The sequence below is a fragment of the Python bivittatus genome, unplaced genomic scaffold, assembly GCF_059951505.1.
Source record: "Python bivittatus isolate LINGU-HERP-01145 unplaced genomic scaffold, Pbiv_v1 ctg000160_np1212, whole genome shotgun sequence".
Classification (NCBI taxonomy): domain Eukaryota; kingdom Metazoa; phylum Chordata; class Lepidosauria; order Squamata; family Pythonidae; genus Python; species Python bivittatus.
In genome coordinates, this window is record NW_028277076.1 from 4,437,721 (window position 1) to 4,450,135 (window position 12,415).

Below are 12,415 nucleotides of genomic sequence, written 5' to 3' on the forward strand. Positions count from 1 at the left end.
CATTTGGGATAATGCGGGGAGCTTTGATGATTATGTGACTTTTAAAATGCGTCCATCCCCCTTTCCCTCCTCAAGGAAGGCACGATAATATCTGTAGCCTTTAGCCTTCATCGAGTCCCAAACGCATCTTTTTCAGACTCTACTGCTTGGACATTTTTTCTGATACGATTTTGGTTTGCACGTTTACTCCTACTTGAAATGTTACTTGAATACGTTTTGTGTAGTGCAAAGGGCGCTCTTCCAACACTAGAGAAGAACGAAAGAGATGAAACACACTCTTGTGTAATTATTTATGAACTCAGCAAAATAATAATGGGATGGAAAAAGAATTTTGTATAGAAAGGCGAGGAATGGCGTATTTAACACTAAGCTGGGGGAAAAAATCAGAATGAAGGTCTTCCATTGTTGCCGTTTCCTTGGTTCTATTCCCTCGAGGTTCATTTTAAATAGATTGACTGTAAATTTTGTTTGATAGTTGACTACCTTGTAAATAAGGCTTCATTTCTAAAATATTCAGAGTATTCAATGTGGTTGTGAGCATTTTTTTTTTTTTTGGTTACATGCTCTTCATGCTTGATTTCTCACTGTTTGATATACAACATATTTATTTTATGGAAGCACTGAAATAAAGGTCATCATCTGATTTTTGTTACTCCATGCATCTTTGTGTAGTGTGTGTGGTTATACACGTCCCCATGTGTCAACCTATGCATGAGGCTTTAAAGATGTGTTTCGTTACGTTCCTGCATGTCATGGGCAATTTAGTTCCTTAAGCTCCTATAGAAACAGCCACTGAGTTGCAACTCTAAGGTTAGACCTTTTAAAACAGTTTACGCATTTCGCATAGAGGACTTTTCATTCTGGCCTGTGTTGATGAGTTACCCATTAGGGTGTTCAGTGGCAGTGCATCAATATTCCCTATGAAAACCGTATCTCTATACGTTCAATACTGCAGCTGAATCTTTATCTCACGTACTGTGAGAGTGCCCGCTTTATACTAAACAGAGGGCAGAACTTAATAACGCCAATTGTTAGAAATTGTAATCGTTCTGAGCAGGAGGTCATCACTTTCCTCCTATAAGATCAGGCTTCAGCCGTTTCCAAAAAGGTTGCCAAATTGTTAACCATAACCATGTAGTGATTAAAGCATCAGGCTAGAAGCCAGGACACCATGAGTTCTGGTCTGCCCAACAGATAAAGCTAGCTGGGTGATTTTGGGGCCAGTCCCAATCTCAGCCCTGGGAGGAAGAAGGGAAGGGCAAACCACTTCCAAAAAACCTTGGCAAGAAAACTGCAGAGTTGTGTCCAGGCAGTCGCCAGGAGTCAAAGCTGATTTGAAAGCGCAAAATCAGTAAAATTGTAGAAGTCACCTGGTACCTCCCTTTCAGGGTTTCCTGTGCAAGTGTATTGTTTTATATTTTATTATATTGTATTACCACTGTATTGTTACGTTTTTAAAAATTGGTCTCAGACCATAAATAAAGTTAAGAGCAGTGATACTACAATTTATTTGGTTTTTGCCCTGGCCCAATTATTTTTTTAATAGGGCCACTGGCATACCATTTAAAAGACAGATAGGATTCTTGCACCCAAGAAGAGATGTACAACCTTAAAGTGAATTTACTGTAACTCTGGGAGGAAATCATTAAACCAATCTAGTTATTTTCATAAACATGTCTTCAGAGATGCTGAAGAGCAGAATGAAAATGCTGTAAATTAAGTCATTAAATTTAGTCCTCATCCTAGCTGATAGAAATAAAAATATCAAATACTTCACTTCCACTATTTTGCAAGCCCTTATTGCACTCTGGGAAAAGAGATCCATGTTCAAGTTTTCAAAAAATCAAAATGGTTTTCGAAATCTAAAAAAATTTCTTAACATGCTTTTCACGTTTGGTTTTGAATTGGCTTCTAGTTCATCGTGTGCGGATCCAAGATTACAGCAGAGGTAGAACAATTTGACTTCCTGAAGTGTCTGTAAATTTCCAAGGGCATAGTAGCCCTTCCTGCCCATCCAGTTCCCTGCTCTGACTTTAGCCTGATTTGGGGGTAATTTTTGTCTTCTGGGTTCTTGAACTTTCCTCTTTTTCAAACAAACAGTTATCACCTACTTATATGGGGCAAATGGCAGTTAGCAGGTTGAGAATGTAAGTAGTTTGAGATAAGTCACTATGCCTTTTACAGATTTCTCTAGACGGCTCCCAAAGAGAGTTTAAAAACAAAGGATAAATAAAAATGTGTAAGACACAAACTTTCTAATTTATATAAGGTCTAGGCCATCCTAAGTATTTCTGGAGGAAGATGGTTTATGATAAAGATGTGAAGAACTGACTCCAGTACATTAATACAAGGACTGTGAAAAGCTGTTTGTTGCAACCCAGCAAAGTGTGCTCCTATTCAAATTAGCAATATCTCAGTGTAATGTGTTACTAGAAACATGCTTTATTCTGCAAAGGTTTGTATGGTCATTGCCAAAGATTTTTTGCTAACAGGATTAATGTGGGCCTGTAGCAAGCTGGAGAACAAATGAAACGGACCCTTTATGAGTGGTTGAAAAGTTCTTTGACCTCCTTTGCTTGCACCTTTCCACGTGAATGAAGATTTTAATGCCCACGGGCTTTCGATCACACACCTCTTTCCATCTCCAATGCACACTTAGGGTTTCTGGCTCAACACTTTGGTTTCAAACTCAGGAATACCCATCTTCGAAGCTGCATGCTGTCTTTCCTTCCCTTTAAAGCACCTTTGCTGGATCACTTGCATGCATCAACACACTACTAGTATGTCATTGGCATGATTTTAATTGTATGTGTGCTTTTTGTAAGCCAGCCTGAGAGCTACATGGAAGGCTAGGATACAAATCCCCTAGATTTGCAATATAGCTTGAGGATTACTAGATTGAAGGAGACCACCTTTCATTGGCCAGAGATGGCACTGAATGTTTTGGGGAAGCCTCAAAGGCTTCAGTGGGGGGCAGAAACAACAATGCATACACCTTAAACCGCTGAAAAATAGCTTTTGTGAGTGCAGGTTGCTCACCCTTGTCCTACAAAGAAATAATGCTCGGGGGCCAAGAAAGAAGCAGTCCTGTTTCTCATGGAAGCCATCTTCAGCTGAGCTTCCTCAAGAGGAAGAAGTTTGGTCTGAAATAAATTCTAAGCAACCACGGTTCAGACTGAGAGATCGAAAGCCACTTTCCAATGAGACTCAGTATCAACTGCTAACTACCGATTGTGTCCAAAATTCATCAGTTTGTGGCAATGCCACCCTATGCTTGTTGACAGATCAGCATCAATGAAAGTAAACTTTTTGGAAGCATTTTTTTCCTTTGCTTCTGCACTCAGCAAACAGGTTCAGGCAAGTAGACTGAATTTGCACAATACTTAACTTGGTTACTGGGCTAGTTGAAAATGAACCAACAAGCAGAGTTCATAGAACAGGCAAAGCCACAGAAAACTAACCAAGGTTAACAGTAACCAACCTTACCGTGTTTTCAGATGCAGCTGCTATTCTCAGCTAGTTCAACATGTGCAAACCCCACTGCAATGAGAATGAAAAACTTGAATGTATCATAGATGTCTAATCTGAGCCTTCAGTGTAAAATTACTTATTTGACCCCAGTGCAAGTGAAAAAGAGAGTTCCTTCTGCCGGAGGAAATACTAGTGAAAAGCTAAGCTTAGCACCCATGGAAGTTTTCTAATGTGGAAAAGCATGCTAGTGAAAAAGTTCCCATCTCACCTTATACTGGAGATGCTAAGAGACACACCACAGTGAAAAAATACAACACACGTGAGACCCAACTGTAGTGTATATTCTGGCAAAGTCCTGATCCAACTGTTTTTAGCTTACGTGAATATTATAAGCATTATTTTAGAGGAAAGGAATGATTTAACACATTTTTAATATGAATTAAGAAAACATTTTGAAAACCAACCACCTGACTTGGCCATTACTCTAGCAGAAATGTTTGGAATTGATTCTTAAAAGCAATGAACCATAACCGCAAAACCCGAAAGGTGAAATTAAGCTAAGTGAAGAGCACATTTTATAGAAAGGTGGGCTGGGAAGAGTTATCACCTAAAGCCAATCTTTTCCTGATCTAAAATTCTGGAGATTGTCAGCTGGTCAGGCCAGAAGGTGGTCAAAGAAACAGCAGCAGCATTCTTCTGTGAAATGGTTAACTTATTTACTGCTAATGGGGAAACTCCATGGTAATGCTATGGAGATATAACTCACGTTACCCATTCATGCAACCGCATGGAAGATGGAGAAGACCCCACGGAAGTGAAGGAATCAACACACAGCAGGTTTCAACTTGTCTTGGTCCTGAACGGAGCTGCAGGCACAGCCTTGGAGGTTTTATGAAGGACCAGAACCTGCTACTCTTGTAAAAGCTCTTTAATGCATGGAGAAAGGAGGCGGCACAATAATCTGAGTCCTCGCTTGATAAAAAGGAGAAGCCGGCCAACATGAAATGTAAGTTGTTCAGTCTTGCTTTAGTGGTGGGATTGACTCAGGCCCGAATCATTCTATTCCATCTGGATGGTTGATTGGATAAGTATCAACAGTCCCATTCAGAAAATCAAGTGATTCTATTAGATGCCTTAAATTGAATCAACTAACTGAATCAATCTGATTCTGAAGGTTAGTTCGATTGGAAGGACAAATTCCCCAAAGTCCTTCTGAATTGTTGAATCAGCTTGGTTCCAAGGGCCATTCCTTATAAAGCCCAAGGCCATTCCTTATACATCCCAGATAAATGGCAACCCTAAAGAGGATGGATAAGGGAAACAATGTGATTTGTAGAAATATGCCCTTTCTGCCCATAAATGTAGAAGGGTGAAATTGAGCTAAGGGAAGAGCACATCCAAAGGAGGCCAGTGAAGATTGAGTGTATTCAGTGGGCCTGGCCCATTAACTGATCGTTTTATGCCATTTAAAAATGGCTATTTCTATTTTGAAAGAGGAAAATGAGAAACTGCCAGGAATGAAGGGGTATACTTTGGGGGAGAGGTATGGCTGGCTAAACTATTAAATGTACACCCTTTCTCCTTGAGCAGAATTCAGGTTGATTAACAAAAGTATCTGAATGGTTAAAATGGAAAACGTGTTAAACTTAATGAAGTGTTCCTGCAATTAAACAAAGACCCTTTCTATTTTAGAAGACCTCTGAAGCTTTTCAGAAGCATTGGTTTTGTTTTGAATGGCAATATGCACTGTTGCTCACTTTTAGTGCCATCTGCTCAACTGAACTGAACTGAAAATTGTTTCAGTGTCTAAAGAACGGCCAGTGCATTCAGGCAGGGTTGACACCAACCAGCCTCTCCTTGTTTTCTTAGTGATCCTTGGATTCACTTTGCTCTGGACATCCATTCGGCTTTCCAGGTTCCAGTGTGTCCTTGAGAAAGAATATTTCTGCTCTTCCATCCCAAATGGTGAGTCCTCTTCCAAAGGTGGGTCCGTCTAAAATACTAAGCAGTGTTGTAGGGATAGTACCCAGGTTTCTCTAGGTGGGGCTAGACTTGTCTCAAGCTCTCCAAGGTTGCTACCGATGCCTTCCAGGACAATGAGGTTGATCATAATGAGGCTGATTTATTTCCTGGAGTTGAAAGATCCTTCAACTGAGCCCACCTGATGTGGGTACAAAATGGTGGTGAGAAACTGGGGCCAATGTCAAAATGGCACTTCAGGAGCCATAATGGGGTTACTTTTAAGACCAAACACCTGAGCAACTAGGGAATCACTTCCTTCTCATTTGCAGTTGCATTGAGAGATGCTCGGTAACAGTATTTCAGGGGTATGGTTTAGCTTTTTAGTGGAATGGAATTTTCTCTCTTTTCAACCTGTTCCTTGTTTCTATTGAAGCACTTCTGCACTGCTTCAGAGCATTTTTAAACTTTTAAAAAATATTTATGTTATGAAGGAAGAATGTTAAAAATGCTCTGGTTCTCTCTTAGCATTTTATGGCACAAATAACACAGATCTGAAGGCAACTCAACCCTTGAATCTCTAGAGCAGGGTTTTTTGCCAAACTAAACTAAGTGAGATAAAAATAGTTGGTGTTTTTGTTTCTTAAACCACTCAGTTTGAAAACAGTGGCTGAACTCTTGCAAAGATACTCCTCCAGAAGTGTAGCCTTCAGCTTCCAGACTTCTCCAGCCAAGATAGCTATTGCTGAGAATTCTGACAATTCCAGAGTTGACATCTATACATTTAGAAGGTGTCCAGCTCAAGGAAATCTATTGTAGCTCAACTGCCAGGTCTAGCAACATATATTGGCTGTAAAATTGCCCTAGAATAACCATTGAACGTTTCCATTCCAGATTTCCCTACAGGTCTCACATCCATTCTATTTGTTGTAACCAATCTGGGGATTCTCAACTCAACCGTCTTCAAGAGTCCAGCCTTGTCATCAGTCACCAGCCTTGCTTTAGCTAACAGTGGCATCAGCAGAATTGATCCTGGTGCATTTCATGCTTTCCAGGGCCTCACTAAACTTAGCCTCTATCAGAACAGCTTAACTTATGTGACAGCTTCTTGGCTTTCCAAACCAGCCCAACTAGAAAACCTCACCGTGGCCCAGAACCTCATTACCAAAATCGGATCCGAGACATTTGCTGGCTTCTCCAACCTGACAACCCTGAATATAGCAAGCAATAAGATCTATGAAATTGCCAGTAGGAGTTTCAGAAGCTTATCCAAGCTCACGTTACTCGACCTTTCCAGCAATAATTTAACCAGCTTAACAAGAAACGTGTTTGATGGGATGAGAAAACTGCCGGTGATGAAACTTGGAGGCAACCCATGGAACTGTTTCTGTGAACATCAGGATTTTGTATTATTTCTTCAAGGTATACCCATTGGAAAATGCCTGCTTTTTTAAAGAAAAAATCCAGGACTGTAGAATGAGCTACTGATTTGTCTTCCCCAACCTGCTCCCAGATATATTTTTTGTATTCTGCTAAAACTACAGGGTTTTATTTGGCTTTGACTGAGGGCTGTTATGCTTCATAAACCACAACTGCTTTCAGCCTATTGGGTGAGCTCTGCCAATGGTGGTTTATTCAACAGACCATGGCTTAGTACAATGTACAAACTCAACCAATGTATCATGATCTTCAACAATCTAATGCCCTGATTTTTTGGGGGGGGGGTGTTGTTTTTCTTACAGAGCTGATCAACATGTCACTGCTCCAAGATGCTACTTCTGTCATATGTCACAGTCCACCAAGCATGAAAGGAATCCAGGTCTGGAATGTCTCCAACTTCAACTGCACACCAGAATCCCTCTCAACAACTTTGGGGAACAGCTTCTACCAAAGTGGACTGCCAGCTGTGCTGGCTTGTTTAGGTACTTTTCAGTACTCCTGTTAGTCAGTTTCCAACTATTCCTAGTGCCATGGTGCTATAGAGGTTAAAATGTTGACTAGGGCTGTGAAGACCCAGGATCAAGTCCACTTTAACACTGGTCTGCTGTACAAATTTAGACAAAAATATTAGAGATGTTCTAGAAGCTAAAGGAGATATATTTATTTCTAATGGCTTCCCTTTAGACTTCTAAGTACATGCCATTCTATTTTAAATTTTGATTTCTTTGGATTTTAGCTTGCACCATTTTTAAAAATTTGCCCTTGTGCATTAGGCACTTGATCAGAATATTCTGTGACCTCTTCCTGATTCAGTATTTGCCACTGAGTGCTTCTCACCCATTTCAGAATGGGCGTATGATTTTGTGAGTTAATTGTCTTTCCTTCATTTTTGGCAGCATTTATTTCCTTCATCTTGCTGGTGTTCGGGATGTGTATGGTGAGATATGCCAGCAAACGCGTCCAGCCAAGCCAGGAAGCCGTGGAACCACCCACCACTACAGAACCCAAGACTCAGGTTGATTCTGCAGAACATCAACTATCAGCCAAAGAGAGTGAAAACAAAGAGATTGCTACAGCTTTGGGAAACAGAATGCTAAAAATCCGTGCCAAATCTGCATCAGCTATTTTACTGAGAAAAGAGTTCTACCAAAGACAGCAAAAGTCCATGGATGAAAATCAGGAGCAGCCAACAATGCTCTTTCAGTCCCAGAATGACAAAATGCATGTTGGAAAAGAGGACTTGCATCATTCTGCTGGACTGTGGAATTATCAGAAGCTGGAAGAGTCCAGTGGAGTAGAGCCTCAGAGCCACATCAAGGCAAACACTGTCCTGATGGAAGTCTGTAGAGACATTTCAGGGACCAGAGTTTCTTCTGAAGCCTCAGACCAAATAATGCAAGATAATGGAGATTCTACCCATCTTGAAAAAGAAAACATTGTTCATCCTGAACCTTTCCTATATTTAAGTGTGACTACAGCACCTGAAGAACAGATTGAGGTCAAGCCTCAAAAGGATGTCACTTCAAAGAATGAGACCCATGCTTTGAAGCGATCATTGACATGGCCCTTTGAAAGGAAGGTGTGGGACCAAGCACCCGATGGGTTAAGTGTCAGGGAATCATTTGCAGCATGGTTTCTGCTGCCCCCTCTTCACTGTGGCAAGGTGTTGGAAGCTGAGAAACCAGAATTTGATCAGGAATGGCTACATCTATCTCCTAGGAAGGAGCATCCTTTGTGCTCTGATGGGGAACAAGAGAACAAACATGAAGCTGAGTTAGCCAATGAAATGGAGCCTCCACTATATAAAGAATCAAATACAGAATCTACTGCTAAGGCAACAGGTACAGGGGAAATGGATTTGGACAAAAAAATACAAGGGCAATATGATTTACATAGATTGCAAAGCAAGACTAGCCAAGCCTACAATGATAGAGCGAAGCTCGACTTCAAAGGAAAACCAGCCAACCTCCCAGAATTTGTTCTTCAGAACGAATTAACACAAGCAGTTGCTCCAGAATGTATAGGGACAGCTCTGACTGGTATCAAAGCCGCCAAACTGTCCACAAGGGTAAAAAACAAACAACTTTCAAAGCCTGTGTTGTCTCAGTCCAGAATCCTCCAGAAAGCCAACATGTCCCCTCCCTCAAGAACTTCTTTCACAAGTTCACCATATGAGGATGACAATGTGTTGCTGGCAAATAAGGAATGTAAGTACATCAACCTGCTGCATGAGGTGGTGGAGAATCGGGGCCGGTGGACTCGGGAGCGATGGAAACAGACACACCAGAGCTGTGCTTTTCTCCAGCCGCCCACCAAATCCAAGTAGATCACATTGGTCTTCAACGCAAGGCTCCAAAATTTAGACCACAAAGAGGACTGGCAAAAATTGGCTGGGTTGTCATTCCTAGAAGAACAATCTCCTCTGAAGATTCACCAAATAAAAAGAAAAGACTTGGGAAGGAACATATACAATTCCTCACAATGACATTCTAGAATGCCTTTGGTATATTCTGAAGCTATGTTCTGAAGGTGAGGAGGGTCGTGCTGAGCACCGATATGCACCTTTAATGAGAATTCACTGGTCCTTCTCCCTCTGGAAAACTTCCACTCTACTGTGCATCCTTTCAAAATTATCTTGAGAACGGAGACTGAGGTTTGGTCCACTCATAATGGAGATTAGCCTTCCCTCAACTTGGCACTTCAGTGAAGCCTCAATATTTCCAGCTGTTGGGCCAAAGGGATCTGAAGTCCCAAGGCCTCTCACCAGGTTGGGGAAGGCTGTTATGAAGACAAATGATCAAAATATGTTAGGGGGCAGAGCAGCCTTCCCCTTGCATTACTGAATTATGGGGATGGTGGTTTATCCAGCTGGTCAATTGCAGTGGGAACTTATTGGGGGGAAAGAAGGATGGACTAGCTTGAAATTGCCATCATTTTAGGTGTGTTGATGATTCAGTGTACACATACACAGTATTGTTGGCAATCATGAAAGCTCTCCTCAGCACCCATGGTGAAATCCTAATGATAAAGTTGGTAGCTAATTTGATTTTGTTTGATAACTGACATGTTGCAGTTGAGGTGTACTAGAACTTCTTGATCACAGAAACCCACTTTGCAGATATTCTCTTGTAATAAGGACCAATTCTCTGTTCCCAGCTGCGATGCAGATGATCCAATTTGCTTTGCTGTGAACTCAGGAGACAAGATAACTCAGCTATTTGATAGTTTAGTCACACGTACTGGTTGAGTGAATGTTCTGCGAGGAAGATGTCTGATCCATTCTGTTTGCATGCTTCTGTAATGAAGCATGGCTATTAAAATGTATCATTTATTTTAAAATATCTGCAAGACCACAGCTCTTTCAAGCTGAATAAAAATAGCAAGGGACACATAATGTATACTGACTGCATTCTAATTCCTGCCTCAGATAGTTTTAAAAACTTGGCTGAATATTTTCTTCTCAACTTGTCTCATCCTAAAACAAAAGAATGGGCATACAGTTTAGGACTCTGGTCTTCTTTAGTCCTGCAAATCTTGGGGAGGTTTGTACCTCGGGATTCAGTCAAGTCACTGCATGCATAACTCAAAAGACATCTTTCAAACCAAAAAGTGTATGATTTTTTTTATAAAAAAGTTGGGTTTATGGTGTGGTGTGAATCCAGACACTGTGGTTTATTCAGTAAACCAGAGTTTACCAAACTATGTTTTCATGGTACAAGTAAAAACAGGTTATTCAAGTCCTCCTTAAGTCCCATTGAATTCAGTGTCTAAACAAGCTCCATTATCTCGAATACCTCTAATATGAGTATTTATTCAGCAAAACTTTCAGCTGTACTGCACTCATCTGGGTGAGTAAGCCACTGACAGCAAGAAAAGTTGGGCAACTGATAGCTGTTCTTGGTCCAGCAAACCTGACATCCCTCATGGACGTGCTCAAGAGAACTCCTCAAAGGAATGGCAAGTTACTTTCTTATTTGTTGAATTATTATCTGAAAAATCAGCCTCACACCTCTCTCAATATTACTTGAAAAGAGTGAAGGAAGCTGGATGGATTTCCTCCATATGAGTTATAATAACCAACAGCTTGGTGGGGGGGTGGGGGGATGTATGTGTACAGAATTGTATTTTTATTTTTTTCATCTGTTTTTATTTCGTTGAGTGCCCTTATTTTTTAGAAACATCCATTACTTGCTTATAATAAAAGCAATATAGTAGGGCTTTTGTAGTGGCCAGATACGTGTTCTTATACATAGCTATTTTTACCTCTTTGAATAAACATCCATTCCTCACAACAGGTCACAGTATCCTTCTAACAGCATTTGCACACCTTAAGATTTCCCTATCCATTTTTCCACCCTTAATGAACGTTCTATCAGAGGAGACAATTCATCTACTCGCTCTGGTTTTTCACCATTTATGAATATCTCCAGATCACTCAGTTTTCCCTGTCAAACTCAACAACTGTGATCTTTGATACATTCGTTTTCAGATCTTCATGCCTTCTACCATCATACAGTCATTGATTTTCTGCAACCCATAACATGGCATCATCTGCATACAGAAGTACCCATACATCCACATCCTTAACAACACACCTCTAAGGTCACCCCAAGCATTTCGCATACATTTAACCCAAAATACATTAAATCTCCAAAGGAGCATCACATAATCTTCTTCTGCTTCCTGTTCAACGCTGAACCATTTTCTGAGCAGTTCATTTATTCTCATGCACGCTCTGCTTCCATAATAAGCCACTTGTATCACATTCAGCAACCGACCTTCAACTCCATATTTGCACAAAAGTTCCATAATTCAAATCTATTCACTTTGCACACTTTCTCTAAATCAACAAAGCATGCAACAAATTTCTTCCCCATATTCATACTTGATGATTTGCTGAAAAGTAAAAAACCTAGTCTGTAGTTCCCTTGCCTGGCCTAACGTTGCCCTGGATTCCCCAAATTTTGCTTATTATCATCTTGTTCCATGTTTATTTATTTATTTTTCAAATTTATATACGCCGCCCGTCTCACTATACAACTCTGCTCCCCAGAATTCAACTCTGGTTCTTCCAGTATCATCAACCTATGGATTCCTATTTTCGTAGGCATTCACAACAACCCCAGCTCATACTTTTTCACCTCCATTTTAGCCCATTCATTTATAATCAAGCCTATATCTTCACTTCCCTGCAAATATTCAGCAATTCCACTCCAGAAGATCAGACCACATGTCTATTACATTTGCCTCTTTTTTCTTAGATTCATAACATATCTATTTTAATTTCTTCCATTTGTTCCTCCAAGAGCTTTACTATTTGTTCCTCTTATATTCAAAGTCACGATCATTGATTGAGCAATCAACACATAACACCTTTTAGGTTACCACTAAAGGTTACCACTTTAATCATACTTGTGATGTATTCACTATTCCTTGCAAATGGCAAGGACAATACCATTGAATTTGGGCACATTTTGGCCAATATGTAAAAAGGAAAACCAAAGCCCAGGTTTACTGAAAGTATGCTCACACTATTCTATGCAAG

The 12,415-nt window shown here is 40.4% G+C and overlaps 1 protein-coding gene across 1 annotated transcript; it reads left to right on the forward strand.

The window, feature by feature from the left end:
* Nucleotides 1-4,470: 4,470 nt before the first annotated feature.
* On the forward strand, nucleotides 4,471-9,671 carry LOC112541699 (uncharacterized). The gene is made up of 5 exons (XM_088147265.1): nucleotides 4,471-4,477; nucleotides 5,275-5,436; nucleotides 6,325-6,852; nucleotides 7,173-7,352; nucleotides 7,767-9,671. Exons 1-5 carry the CDS (start codon nucleotides 4,471-4,473, stop codon nucleotides 9,194-9,196), a joined length of 2,307 nt encoding a protein of 768 aa, XP_088003391.1. The 3' UTR covers nucleotides 9,197-9,671.
* Nucleotides 9,672-12,415: the final 2,744 nt, after the last annotated feature.

Excerpts from the sequence above, each read along its gene's own strand:
- LOC112541699 (XM_088147265.1), top strand. Across the intron at positions 6,853-7,172 it reads TTTTGTATTATTTCTTCAAG|AGCTGATCAACATGTCACTG; the intron begins GTATACCCATTG and ends TTTTTCTTACAG. Across the intron at positions 7,353-7,766 it reads AGCTGTGCTGGCTTGTTTAG|CATTTATTTCCTTCATCTTG; the intron begins GTACTTTTCAGT and ends CATTTTTGGCAG.